The sequence below is a fragment of the Pipistrellus hanaki genome (genome assembly GCF_964339955.1).
Source record: "Pipistrellus hanaki genome assembly, chromosome: 9".
Lineage (NCBI taxonomy): Eukaryota > Metazoa > Chordata > Mammalia > Chiroptera > Vespertilionidae > Pipistrellus > Pipistrellus hanaki.
The window spans coordinates 50,464,814-50,479,143 of NC_140511.1; the positions used below are offsets into that span (position 1 = coordinate 50,464,814).

General features: G+C 44.3%; 1 protein-coding gene and 1 long non-coding RNA gene across 7 annotated transcripts in view; one reads left to right on the forward strand and one right to left on the reverse strand.

Annotated features, from left to right (window-relative positions):
• The window catches only part of LOC311627362, an 84,641-nt gene extending 80,449 nt beyond the window's left edge, over nucleotides 1-4,192 (reverse strand). Inside the window, exon 1 of the long non-coding RNA XR_014795898.1 lies at nucleotides 4,082-4,192. This is a non-coding gene — a long non-coding RNA (uncharacterized lncRNA). The remainder of the gene's footprint in view (nucleotides 1-4,081) is intronic.
• TEAD1 (TEA domain transcription factor 1) overlaps nucleotides 3,766-14,330 on the forward strand; it is a 256,121-nt gene continuing 245,556 nt past the window's right edge. For 5 of the 6 annotated variants that reach the window (XM_084893775.1, XM_084893776.1, XM_084893777.1 and 2 more), the window contains exons 1-2: nucleotides 4,192-4,300; nucleotides 12,012-12,130. In XM_084893775.1, the coding sequence (XP_084749901.1) occupies nucleotides 12,092-12,130 (39 nt within the window). In that variant the 5' untranslated portion in view covers nucleotides 4,192-4,300; nucleotides 12,012-12,091. Of the gene's footprint in view, nucleotides 4,301-12,011; nucleotides 12,131-14,330 lie in introns of all 6 variants that reach the window. The other variant, XM_084893780.1, reaches the window with a different exon arrangement.

The window sequence follows — 14,330 nt, forward strand, 5'->3', positions numbered from 1 at the left end:
TTGTGAAATATAACAATTATGTAGAAAAAAAGTTCTTGAAACAAATGCATAACTTAAAGAATCATTATGGTGGACACCATGTAGCCAGAGAAAAATATGACATTGCCAGCACTCCAGAAGCCCCCACTCACTTTCCCTTCCTTGTCACAACACTCTATCCCCACTGATAATACCACCCCAGATTTATCAGTAATTTCTTCATGCTCTTCTATCTGGTATTTTTCCTTCATTCTACTTTTGCCATCCCTAAATGATGCTGTTAAATTTTACTTAAACTTTAAATAAACCCAACTATACTACATGATTCTTTCATTTAGTACTTCTTTCGCTCGATACTGTATTTTTAGGATTCATCCATGTTGCTGTATAAAGTTATACTTCCTTCATTTTCAACACTGTATATAGTACTCCATTGTGTGATTGTATCACAATTCCTTTTTCCCCCTGCTACCATGATTGGTCATTTGGTTTTCTTCTTGTTGGGGATTATTATAATAATGCCATAGACTGGGGGAAGGTCAATTGGGAAAAATAAAGGAGACATATGTACTACTATTTGTAATACTTTAAACAATAAAAAAAGGAAAAAAAATGACACAGAGAATATTCTCGTATGTGTGTCCTGGTGCGCATGTACCCGAGTTTCTCTTGGCTGCATTCCTAAGAGGAACTTCTGGGTCATAGCATATGCTTATCTTCAACTTCACTAGCTAATACCAACTTTTCCAAAGTGGTCGTACCATTTACACTCCTTATAAGAAAAGGTGCTCAACTTCATTAGAAATGAGGCGGATTGTATCATCATTATTAACAGATCTTGTCCTACAAATCATTATCTTCCTAAGCCTGGTGCTTCCTTAGGGTAAGTTCGAACCCAGCAATTTTCAACTCTTTTCTTTTTATGACACACATAACCTAATGACTAAAATATTATGGCATACCCAAAAATATATTTTTTGCCCATCTGACAAAAAATAGGTATAATTTTGATTCATCCACACCTAACAGCTATTGTTGTTTGTGTTGGCTGTTGTAATTTTAAAAAAATATATTTTTTACTGATTTTTTTTTTTTACAGAGAGGAAGAGAGAGGTATAGAGAGTTAGAAACATCGATGAGAGAGAATCATCGATCAGCTGCCTCTTGCACACCCCCTACTGGGGATGTGCTCACAACCAAGGTACATGCCCTTGACTGGAATTGAACCTGGGACCTTTCAGTTTGGCTCTATCCACTGAGCCAAACCGATTTCGGCTGTCATTTTTTTTTTTTTTTTTTTTTTTTAACTTGGATTACTTATAAGAGTAAAGAGGCCAGTGCCTCTGCTTAGTCAGGTATTGCATGTTTTAAAAATTCTTGCAGCACACCGGTTGAAAATCACCGGCTCTCCTTTCTACCTGAAGGCCCACTCTGAGTTTCTATCTCAGTGAGTTACCATTAAGTGGATCACTGTGTCTCTAATGTGTTACACGTTAGTTTCTTCCTTGGTAATACTTGGGGGTAACCAACTGTCTTGTATCGTAAGTGACACAAATCAATTGTTTCATCTCAGGGTCCGCTGCCACCTTGGCAGATGGTTGAATTCTGTATAGTATCATATTTGGGCGGTTGAATGGAAGGTTAAAAGCATACAACTTGGAGCTGGACTGCCTGGGTTTGAATCCTCACTCACAAGAGTTATTCCTATTATATTTATGTGTAGGTTCTGAGTGTATACTTAGCTGAATGAGACCCAATCTATTTTCTAGTGGCTCAGATATGGGGGCATCATATCTGAGTAGTGTGCCTGGTGCAAGGAGCTTTGAGGGTCCTAGGGAGGAAATATCTAATTGAACAGTCTTTCTGAAAAACAAAAAAACAAACAAAAAAACACATGAAGATGGGAGGAATCGGAGAAAATTCTGGTCTGGAAGTCACAGTGCATCATGAAGAGCTTTGAATCCCAGGCCAAGGAACTTTTCTGTAATCCAGTAAGGAATGGGAGACCTTGCATTGCCAAGTGGCTGTGAGGTAGGAACTAGATTCTGAAAGGCACTCAGGTGCACTGGGCCAACAAATAACGGTTTAGAAAGCCTACTGTTTGGCTTCCGCCACCATCAGGCTCTATCAGGTGCTTTTGTAAGACGAGAATAGTTGGAGAGATATGTTTAGGACAGTTTTAAAGCCAAATTAATTATGTTTTTACACATTTCTGAAAACCAGTGCTAAGGTGGCCAGGGTCATTATTGTGAACCTCATTATATTACCTTATTTACTTCATACAAACTAGAAATATAATGCATTAGTACCTGACCATGGTGGTGGATACCTACACAGATTAGAAAATTGAATAGGAATACAGGTACATGCAAATGAGTACAAGTAAAATGAAAAATTTAAGGTGGGTTGTATCAGTGACAACATCCTAATTGTGATTTTGAAAAACATTACCATTGGGGAGAACTGGGCAAAATGAACTATTTCTCGGTGTTATTATTTTTTACAATTGCATGTTAATTTTCTCAACAAAAATTTCAATGGCAATATGCACTAGTAAAATTTATGTTTTGTAGAATGAGAGCCACATTCGCCTTCTTCTAGTTATCTACCTATAGGTTATTCCTGAGGCATGTAAATTAGACACTAACTGGAAAGAAGAGGAAAGTGTCTACAAGGGATAAGCCACCAGTACCGGAACTGCTTTACTATTTTGACCTAAGTGAAACTGCAGATTACAATTGCCCCGAATTTTTGACAGTTCTGTCACAGTGAGTCAACTTTACCCAGCTGTTTTCTGATTTACCCACTGGGTCTACTATGTCACTTTTGGGTCCTTACCTCCAAAGGTAGGATTAAAATAATTCTGCGGAGGGGGCAGAAATGGGGAGGAGGGGCTCCAGGGGTAGGGGAAGGGGACATCTCTAATACTTTCAACAATAAAGATAAATTAAAAAAAATAAAAATCACTTTGCAAAAATAGAATTTTTATTATAGAAATGAAGCTTACCTACCAAAACAAACAAACAAGCAAAAATATGATGCTTAGTTTCCGGAAATAGCATTTTATAATGTAAGGCGTTTTTACCCTGAGCCATTTACTTTAGAAAAGTGCAGCCCCTAGCAGCAATGAGTGCACTTAAATGTCTCCAGTGGCTTGGAGAAGAAAGACCGTGCTAACAGGGCCAGGGTTCCGACGAACTTTGTCATGATCAAGGCTTCCTTTCCCAACAGTAGGGCCAGCTCGGACTTGAAGGAGAGCCTCGAACTTTTTATAAAGTGAAAGAACAGAGAGGAAGCCATGGCAGCCTGGGAATCCGGCCCGGGGGAAGGCATCCGCCGCACCGAAGGAAGGACAGCCACCTTAATTCCCAGAAGAGACATTTCACTTCTCCAGACGTGCACATTTCCAGGCGCTCCCTGGGCAACCGCCCGAGCTCCGGAGGGAAACTGAGGCAGGGCTGGCGCTCGCCCCGCGGAGAGCACCCAGGCGTCCAGAGTTCCCCGCGCGGCGGCCGCACACTCCCCCGGCCCCGCCGCCCTCCTCCCGCCCGCCCTGCCTCGCCCCGCCCCGCTCGGGACAAAGCCCGGAGCTCGAGCCGGGGGAGGCGGCAGGGCGGCTCCCGCGCGCGCCACGCTCCCCCGTGGGGCGCACGACTCCGCCCCCGTCGCCCCTCGGAGGCGGGGGGAGTCCGCCCCCCAACATTGAAGGCGGCCCCGCCAGGCCCGCCGGGCCCCGCCCCGAACCCCCATGACGTCACCGGCGGCGGCAGGCCCCGCCCCCGGCCCCGGGCGGCAGGCCGCATGACGTCACCGAGGCCCCACCCCTCCGGAGCGAGTTCGGTCCTGGCGTTCATTTCATTCCTGTCCTCATTCCGAACATTCTTAGCATCGCTCGCGCCGCTCCTCGCCGCCCCGAGCCGAGCCTCTGCCGCCGCCGCCGCCGCGGCCCCGCCGCCCGCCGCGGGCGCCCACCAAGCACTTTGCAGACTCGCTTCCACCCCGCGGGCCAGTCCGCGCGGCGGGGCCCGGGCCCGGGGCGGCCGCGTCCGGCCGGGGACAGGCCATGCAGTGACGCCCCCCCCCCCCCACCCAGTCCACCTACCTTTGCCCGGAGCCGCGGGCAGCGGACCAGGGCGCCCACACCGCCCCGGGGCAGGAGCGGTGCTGAGGAGAGGGCTAGGGTGGTCCAGCCCGGGCACCCGGAGCCCAGCGGGGAGGGGAGCCGACGGGCACCGAGCGGAGGGCGGGAGAAGCGGCACCGAAGTTTGCCTCGGACTCACCGGGCGCGGCGGCGGCGGCGGCGGCTCCCTCCGCGAGGTAAGTTGGCGCGCGGGGCTGGTGCCGGGTGCGAGGGGGAGCGCGGGGCGCCGCGGGGTGGGTGGCCGGTGGCCCGTCCCTTTCCGGCGGCTGCTCTTTCCCTCCCGGCTCCGCTTTGTGTGAAGCGAGGCGGACGGGCGGGCGAGCGGGCACGCGGGAGGGCCGCGCCGGGCCCCCTCGCCCGCCTCCCCGCGCCTCTGTTGGAGGTGAGCCGCCCGGCGCCGCCGCGAGTGGCCCGGACGCCAAGTTGGGCCGCGCGCTGCAGAGCCCGCGCGGCAACAGGCGGCCCCGCGGGCGGCCCCGGAGGCGCCGGGCCGGCCGCGCCGCGCCCCCCGCGGCCCCCTCTCCCGCCCGCCCGCCCGCACGCGCACACACAGGCACATACCCTCACACCCACGGGCCGTTTTCACGTTTTGTTTATTCTCCCCCGGAGAAGTCAGAAGTTGGAGGGAGCGCGGGCGGGGGGAGCCGCCTGGGAGCCCGAAGCCAGTCCGATCCCCCTTTCCCCCCGCCCCCACAAACTCCAGACAGCCTCCCGGGCCGCCCCCCCAGTCATCGGGGCCCCCAGAGGCTGGGCCAGGGTCTGCGCCTCCGACTTGTGCTGCTGGCGGGGGTTTCGCTCCTTCTTCTCCAAGATGAAAGCGGGCACTGGTCGCCTTTGCCGCTCCTCCAGGCAGGACGGGTGCTGCCGCCGCCGCCGCTCCTTCATTGCACATTCAAGTGGAAAATTTTCAGGAGTCAGCAGAAACATTGTGTCCAAAAAAGACTTGAGTCGCAGTTACCACCAAATCCTGGAGGAGAGACTCTCTCCCTGGAAAACTTCCCTTCGGTAGGAAATACTGGGAGATTTGTTTGTTTATTGGAAGAGGAATGATCCCCAGGAGGGAAGAAAAATCAGGGTGTACTTCTCAAGTCTTTGTTCGTAGCAGCAACACTTGTTTTCAAAAGTCCAGAGGCCCGCTTTAAAGAAAGTTCAACTTATGTGTTTCCTTTTTTAAAAGTATATTAAAAAACAAAACAAAATAAAACTGAGGCAACATTTTTAAATGAGTTGAAAACAATAGAGGGCTCACACCTCCCTATTCTTCTCCCAGGAAAGAAATAAAATCCAGATCCCATTTTTCCTTGCTTTCAAATTCTTTCTTTTTTAAAGATTTATTTAAAGCTGAATGGTGTCACTGGATAAAAATATTTGCGAAACAATGAAATACCAGCCACCAGCATTTCTCAGAAGGCTTGTTAACTTCTCAGAGGCAAGTGGCTGCCTGTGATTTGTAGAAATGAAAATTGACCTCAGTGAGCACTGGAAACTTAAGAGACAGATGATGTTGCAGGAGTGGGTAATGTAAAAAGGCCATGTTTAAAAAAAAAAACAAAAAACAGTGCCTTGGAGAAAGCCCAGGTCCTGGGAACAGAAAGGTCTGCAAAACCTATCAGGTATGAAAATAGTGTAAAAAAAAATTAGAATGCTATAGATATTGCAAAGGAGCAGAACACGATCCGTTCAGGACAACCACAGGCTTCTTCTTCCTCCCTACCTTTCACTAGGATCATTTATTGAGGTGGCCTGATCATTTGTGGTGTGCTGGGTTCCTGCAGGTGGTTACCTGAGCAGACAGATCCCTCCCGGAAGACCTCATCTCCCTGCATTGTCAGTGCTGGGGGGAGTGGGGTCCTTTTCTGAGTCTGCCCTGGATCTTGCTGATGCCTTATCCATGGGGGGGGGGGGGGGTTCCCCTGCTAGGGTACTCTGGAGGCAGGGGTTGGGAACAGCCCCGTGCTTTTCTTCACCCTTTCACAGTTGGGTTTGTGCCCTTCTGTAAATAGGGTCTTTGGGCTCAATCGCATTTGAATGCTTATACGGGGCCAGCCTTAGATCCAACTTTGGTAAGAATCTTTCCTCTTTAGAAGGAAACGGTAGAACTAATTACAGAGTGACTCAGAGAAGACAAATGGATTAGTTGAACCTTTGTCAACATCGAGGTTTTGAATTGTTGATAATTTTTTTTTTTCGGGGAAAGGCTTATTTTTCTAATCTCACTATTTCCATAAATGGTCACAGATATTTTTTGTTTAGCGTTTCTTTGTATGTGCAACTCTGTTGAACTCTCAGGTTTCAGGTTTTCAACAGAGTTTACAATTCTTTTATTTGTTATTGGTATAAAAAAAATGAACTGATAAGCAGTATCCATTACTGGTTCTTGCTGTTGGTATGAAAGTGCCAAGGCAGACCATTTTATTATTACTTAAATGATAAGTATTATTTGATCCACAGTTTTAGGGGGGATATTAGAATGTCTTTTCTTTCCTTTTTTTTTCTTTTCTTTTCTTTTCTTTTTTTTTAATAACTTTGAAACAAAGCCAGTATGACACTTTGCCCTGACATTGAGAGGAAAAAATATATTATAGGTAAGAACCTTTGTTTAGAGTCCTCCTCTGTGTGATCTTTTGTAAGGTAGCAAATAGAACTCCAGAGAACATGCCTGAGAGATTATTAGAGATTTTTTTTTTCTTTCCCCAAAACATAAACCAGGACTCACCATGACATATACTTAATGAAATTTAATTTAAAGAGGAGGGCAACCTAGCTTAGTTTAAGCTAGATCGAAATGAATTTCTCACCGAGAGGTGCCTTCTTGCATTGTGGTACAATGTGTGTCTGCTCTGCAGTAGTGAACTAATTAAAAATTAGGGAGAGTTGGGGTGGGGGTACAGCCTGGGAGAAGCCAGCTTTCTCCTCTGTTCCCGTTTTCTCTACACTTCTTTTGCTTTATACAGCGTGAATTCTGTATTCGTACACTCACTTTGGGGACTGGCATCCCCTTTTATTTAGAAAAAGGACAACAAGCAGGTCATAAGGAAAACCAATGTTCTATGTTTTTGTTTCTTACACTTCAGTTATTTATAAACAATTTTGAATTTTGCTGGCTCTGACAGAACAGCAGATATAAGAGGGCATTTCTTAATGGGGGAAATTTGGGAAGAATATACTTGTAGTGTTCTGTCATCTGTGTTTAGATCATATTTATTGTCACATTTCAGTAAAAAAGTGTGTACAGGGACAGTTAGAGAATGTAGGTCCCAAATGTTATTTATATAGGTCTTTGAAGAAATGAGCTGTGCCATTAACAATATTTTAACATTTGTTGCTTCAGAAATGGGTTGATATCTCTCATACACAAGGGTTGTAAAAAGACCTGCACATCTGTGGGATTACTCTTCTCCAATCTCATGTGTTATTACGTGTTAATTGTGAGCATAATTATACTGCCTGCAAATGAAAATTGTTGTGTTTTATCACTCAAAAGGTTGGTGCAAATAACTGCATGTATGATCTAGTGTACATAAGATGACCATGTTTACACACAGATAGCAGGCAGATAACACTTTTAAAGCTTGTGTTTTAGGCACCTAGTCTTGTTTCTAATAAAGAGATTGCAAAAGGGAAAAAAAAATTGCTCAGTGAAAGCTATGCTTAGAGGTTGGTTCTGTTTAGTGGTAAAATTTTGGGGGCCTGTTTTCTCCGAAGACTGAAGAATGCTGGCCAGAGCAAGTGTCCAGCTTTCTTTGTAGAACCATAGGGAAATCAGAGGCCACCTATCTGTTAATAACTTCGGGCATGACAGTTTCACCCTTAGAGTTCAGTGACTGGAGCAGCAGAGTACTGATGTTCTATTTCTGAACTCAGTAAGAAAAGTATATTGTAAGCTTTTGTTGCCCTTCGAGAAACTTAGACTTTGCTGCTGAGCTCCTGTGGACTCGCCGATGCCTGTAATAATCTTTTATAGCTTTGTGGTGCTTTTTCTTTTTTTCTTTTTATCTGTTGAAGACACAGATTACCCTGTGGCATTTAAATTAGATCCCAATCATGTTTGAACAGTATCAGTGATGTATTTTATTCGTCCATATTCACAAAGGTGATAATATCAAGTAACTCGGGTTCATGCTAAGCACTGACCGTTTCAGGGTTGGGCTTTTTGGCAAATACCAAGTTAGAGAACAACCCCCTTCTTTCCTCCCTACCCCCCCCCCCCCCCCCCCCCCCGTATTATGATTACTAGATTTTTCTGAAATCTGTGAGGTTTGGGACCTTCCCTATTCTGGGGTAGTTTTTGAAATGCTAGGTTATTTGGACCTAAATATCTGGAGTGTTTTTGTGTGGGTTTTTATGTTGTTTTATTTCAAAGCTGTTAACTGTGAAGAGTCCTTAATCTAACATACTCATCACAAGCTTCTTTGACCTTATCCCATATTTACACTCACTGTTGAAATTCAGCCATTTCTCCAGATGCATTTGGACTGCGTAGTGGTGCAGGATAGGAGAATTTCAAAATATTGAAATATGTATTTTTTTTATTTTAATCAAAGCAAACGGGTGTGCTGAAGTGTAGGTTTTCAGGATGGTTTTCCTTAAAGGGTGGCTCACTCTCAGCTCTTAAGTTCTTTTGTTCACTGACTTTTTGCATGGTTGGGAGGATTCTCAAAAAAAAAAAAATAGTTTCCATAGTCTGGGAGTCCTGGCTAACTGTGAAACCACTGGTCTCTCTTCTGATTGGATTGGGCGGGGGTTTGTTCTAGGAGGCTGTCTTTTCTGCTTTTGTGGCAGACCAAAGGAAGGCTCCATGCTGGCTGTATTATGGGCCCCTCTCTCCTCCCCCTGTTTTTTTTTTTTAAATCAATATTTACTACCCTGATGCCGTGCTTTCTGCCTTTTTCTCCCCCACATTAGTTTAAAAACCAATTAATTAAACCTCTGTTTTAGGATTTCATTAGTAGTTTTAGTTTAAAAGACAGGGTCCAACACTGGAAAATGAGTTTCAAAGAAAAATCCAGCTTATTGATGAACAAGTTAAGTCACTCTTGTCTCCAGTGGGAAATCTCTGGTTGCTTTTAGGCATCTGACAGGTTTAGACGTATGTGTTAAGTGACTGAAACACTATTGACTGGGAATATACAACAATGACGAGTGCTGTTGTTTTTACTGATATATAAACTGAAAAACTGCTGCTAATGGTGGGAAATGTTAATTATGTGAGAACATATTGAACTTATATTCTCTGGCATGAACTTTTAAAAAAAATGCATGAACTGCACTGCTTTTTTTTTTTTTTTATAGGCACAGCTTTCTAATTATCATAATTCAGTTCAGCTCAGCTCTTGGACAGAGTTCAAGTGCAATCTCAATTTAACTTGAAAGGAGTTGTGTGTGTTTTTTTAAAACTGAGAATGTTTAAGAAATTTGAAAAGTTCATCCAAGAATGTTGTCTGCTTAGGTGTGGGAGATTGGGGGATGAAATGAGTGCCTTTCTGTAATAGTTAACTAGATCTGAGTGTTAGGAAAAATTCTATATTCTTTCTTTCTTTCTTTTTTAGCTCTGCACATACCCAAACCTGCATCTTGTGCATTTTTGCATAACCAGATGTTATGTGTTCTGAGCTCTCTTTGGAAACCAGTGTCTTTTCCCTAATAGATAGTAAACTAAGAAATGAATATTTTATTACTATGAAGGATATCATCTCTGCAAAGATAGGAACTTTTTTTTTTTTTTTTTTTAGGGAGTAGAAAGAAAGGCAGAAATCTTATGAATTCATTCGACAGAGTCACCATTAATCTTTTATACCAACCCAGTCTTTAGAAGCCGATCTCCTTATCTGGAGTCTTTACACTTTGACTTGATGGCATTTTGTAAAGGGAGTCGTCTTTGTCAGCATTCATTCCAGTGTCCAATGTCCTTTAGATTTCCTATGATCTTATTGTCTTTTCAAAGAAAAAAAAGAAAGTTAATGAAGCCCAGGCCCCAAATCCTCTGTGGAATCGATTTTAAGTGGAAGAAAGAACAACTTCAGTTGGACCTTCCTACTCCCGGACTCTCTCTCTGGCCTCACTTCTACTGCTAGAATGCAAAGGGAGCCCGCGGAAACCGAATGACTTCATTTGCTCTGGCACTTCAGAGCCGAATTCACTTCCATGGCGGTGAAATAAAAGGAGCCAAGTGTTTTAAATAGCCACTCCCCAAGGCCCGCCCGCCCCAGTGTTTTGAGAAAAGCTCATTGTCTGCTTGCAGCCCTAGCCAGGAGCCTGCCTGCCTCGCCCTCCCCCACCAGGCAGCTCCAGTTCTGAAGTTGACATCTGGTTTTCTCTCTGTTCACCTGATGTGTACCCATTCCCGCGCCCACATGAGGTGTGTGCCCATGTGTGTCTGTAGGAACACCTATTTTTGACATTGAATGTGTGTGTGCTTCAAATCTCTCCTGGGATAGGGGGAGGCCCAGAATTAACAGCACAGAATAAAATGTAAACACAGTAGCCTGCCCTGCATGCCACTGCTGCTGGGCTTCTATCTGATGGTGCTTTCTGGGTAGGCGTGCCTATTGTTGCAGCAGCAACAGGCGGCAGAAGTTGGGGCACCATATGGCGGATGTGGGCCTCTGATAAGCTGTCTGGTAATTTAGCTTATCAATAGCATTTTGATATGCTTCATTTTCAGATCACCCCTCACCATGGCTGGGGTGTCCTGGGGCCAGCTGATTCCAAAAACTATTGAGGCCATTGTGAGCGATGCTTCCTTTGGTGGAATCTCTTTCAACCCTTTCTCCCTCTCTGCCTTTTCATCTGAAAGCCTTTGGGGAGACAATGGTGGTTAGAGTGGGAAAGAGCACTATCAGCTGAGGGAACCATCAGTCCCTAGCCTCCAGCCCTGTCTTGAAATCTGGGACTATTAGAACTTCATCGGGTATTTTCATTGAATGGAAAACAGTAAACAAACTACTTAGTAACATTTCATACTGGTAGAGCTGAGAAATTCCCATAATTCAAAATTTGCTTTTGTTTTACATACTGGAGAGAGAAGGCTGATATTGTTCTTTTTTTGATAAAAGGTTTCCAGTTTTGTTGTGCATTAAAAATATGTCCCTCATTTTCTTCTACCTTTGAATTTTGTCTTAATCATAAAATGTAAAAATGATTAGCATCTACGTAACTGGATATCAGAGGATGTGTTAACAGTGATTTGGAGGCAAGAGTCAGCTTCCTTCCTGACTAGGAATTGTTAAACATGGAAATGTTTCTAGAAACCTCTACTCAGAGGCCAGATGAAGTTGAAGCAAAACTAAAATCTGTTCCACTATGAATTGAAGGAGGGGGACAGGTGGGGGGCAACTCTTGGTTAAGTTGCCAGAGCCAACTCAGATTTTTTGCACATAGTAGGTGGCTCTGTGGACATTTGATGATGTACATGGCCATGTGCTTATCAGCCATGTGCATCTCGTTCAGCAAATATTGGGTGTCTTTGGTATGTGCCAGGCACTGGAGGAGCCAGGGTAAGACTGTCTGCCCCTTCCCAGCCCACCCTCCCTGCACATTGTCTCTCAACTTAACAGGCCCCTCACTGTTCCCAGATTTTGACTTGGGATTAGTAATTGACAGTACATGGATCCTTTTACATGGTGAATTCAGGATGGTTCTGACTCAAACCCAGAGCAGCCTTGTTCTGCTCCTGCCCCTGGATCCTCTGCCACACCAGTGGCTCCCACTTGACCTGTGCCTGGCCATTACCCCTGGAGACTTAGGAGGGCTGTGGCAGGCACAATGTTTCCAGTTTTCTAAGAACCTATTGTGGTGTTCACCTCTGATTGGGAATCATTGCTCTAGGACTCTAATTTTTTTGTTACTTCTCATCCAACGATGTTTTCCATTGATTTTTTTTTTTTTAGAGAGAGTGAAAGGGGTGGGGAAATACAGAGAGAGAAGCATCAATGTGAAGGAGACACATCAGTTTGTTCTCTCCCCCAGCACATGCCCAGACTGGAGCCAGGGATTGAGCCTGCAACCCAGGTATGTGCCCTTGACTGGAATTGAACTCTCGATCCTTCAATTTGAGGGCCAATGCTCTATCCATTGAGTGAAACTGGCTAGGGTGATACTCTAATTTTTATCCTTAGATTGAATGAGACAAAATGTGGCCATCCCTCCTAACTCTGAGTTGGGATTTTCCTCCCATCTATATTTGTGAGGTGATGTACCAAAGAACATATGCTGATTCTTTTGTTTTTACTTTTATTTTTAATTTACCTTTATTGTTGAAAGTATCACAAATGTCCTCCTCCCTTTTTTGGGGGGGGGGGGGCAGAAGGGACAAGAAGAGATTAACCAAAGAATTTATATGCATACCTATACTGAATGTTTATGGAATTCACACAGATGTTCTTGGTTGATTTTAAAGATACAACTGCACAAAAATAAGGTTGCAACTGCGAGAAGCAATAAAATGAGTAGAGCCACCTTCTTTGTGCTCAGCTTTCATCTGTTGCCCCTTGGGAGTGTAGCAGTTGTTTCCAGATGTGATAATAGAGGCCTGTGTCAGGCTTGCTGGGAAAGGGTTTAAAGACTAATTCTTACCTGGCTGCTTGCAGTTTTTATTTTTTGAGTAGTGGGGATGCTGTCTGAACTGCTCGCTGAGCTCCTCAGATAGTATCCCTTGACACTGCAGAGTGAGGTGGTACAATGGGTGATGCTGACAGCAGCCCAGAGACGAACCCGCTGCTGAGCTGCTGATAAACCATATGTGGCTTTTCATTCTTTTTTCTCTGTTCCTTCCACCTTTGGGTTCCTTGAAATCCAGATGCTCCCAGTTCTACATAGAACTGCTACTTGACCCTGGACATTTAAACATTTACAGGTGCTACTGTGTGCCAGGGTTTTGGTGATCAGAAAAAGATGGCCAATGAATAGTGATCAGTAAAATTTACAGGAAGGGAAACAGGCATGTAAAGAGATCATCACAGTCTAGTGGGGAAACAGGGCTGAGGCAGAGTATCCCATGTTCCAAGATGCAAACTTCTCCTGTATTTGAACATACCTTTCAATTCTGATTGGCCAGGCCGTGGTCACCATCCATAATGTGGTTGCACACACTCATCAAAGCCTGTAGAACAAATGCAGAATGCTTTTGTCACAGGGGGCGATAGTGTGCGGAGCAGCATGGATATTTGTCTCTTTGAGCAGTTGTTTTACGTATATCTTACCCAGTTTATTTTGCTTATACTTTACTCTTTATGTCTGCACAAGATTGACATACTTAAAGGGTTTCAGTATGCATAAAATAAGATTTCTGAGTGATACAGAAATATATATTTTGTTTGTTCATTTGTTAATCCTCATCTGAGGATATTTTTCTATTGATTTTTAGAAAGAGTGTAAGGGTGGGGGAGAGATAAAGAGAGAGAAACATCAGTATGAGAGAAACACATTGATAGATTGTGTTTTGACGAAGGCCAAATAATGTGACCAGGGCCAGGCATCGAACCTGCAACAGATGTATATGCCCATGACCAGAATCAAACCCGAGACCCTTCAGTCTGCAGGCCAACGTTCTATCCACTGAGCCAAACTGGGTAGCATGCAACAATATCTTTTCAAAATTAAATTTTATTGATTTTAGAGAGAGGAAGGGAGAGGGGCAGAGAGATAGAAACATCATTGATGGGCTATCTCTTGCACATTCCCTCTGGAGATGGAGCTAGCAACCCAGATATATGCCTTGACTGGGAATTGAACAGTTACCTCTTGGTTCTTAGGTTGAAGCTCAACCACGCCGGCTGGGCACCTTATTTGGATTCTTGGCTCAGCCACTCACTGGTTCTGTGGCCTTGGTCAAATTACATTGGACCTCCTCTCTCGAACTTAATTCGTTCTGGAAGGTTGTTTGAGAAGTGATTTGCTCGAAAACAGAATCATTTTCCCCTATTAGAATTTTGTATTGAATTAATCCATCCCTGACCCCCAAATGATTCCCTGTTTTAACCTTTCTTATATACAATACATGTCTAATATACTGTTTATAAACACTTCTTTTCTTAAATTTATCAAACCATCCCATACTAGCCTTAAACAAAATTTTCATGTATCACTGCCTCAGAAATGCTACCAGCTAACTGCTTTTTCTTTATCCAATCAACAACAATTTTTCTACCTATTCAAGTGCCTGTAATTGTTGTTTTGTGAGCACATTCATACCCTTAGCAACATTAACACT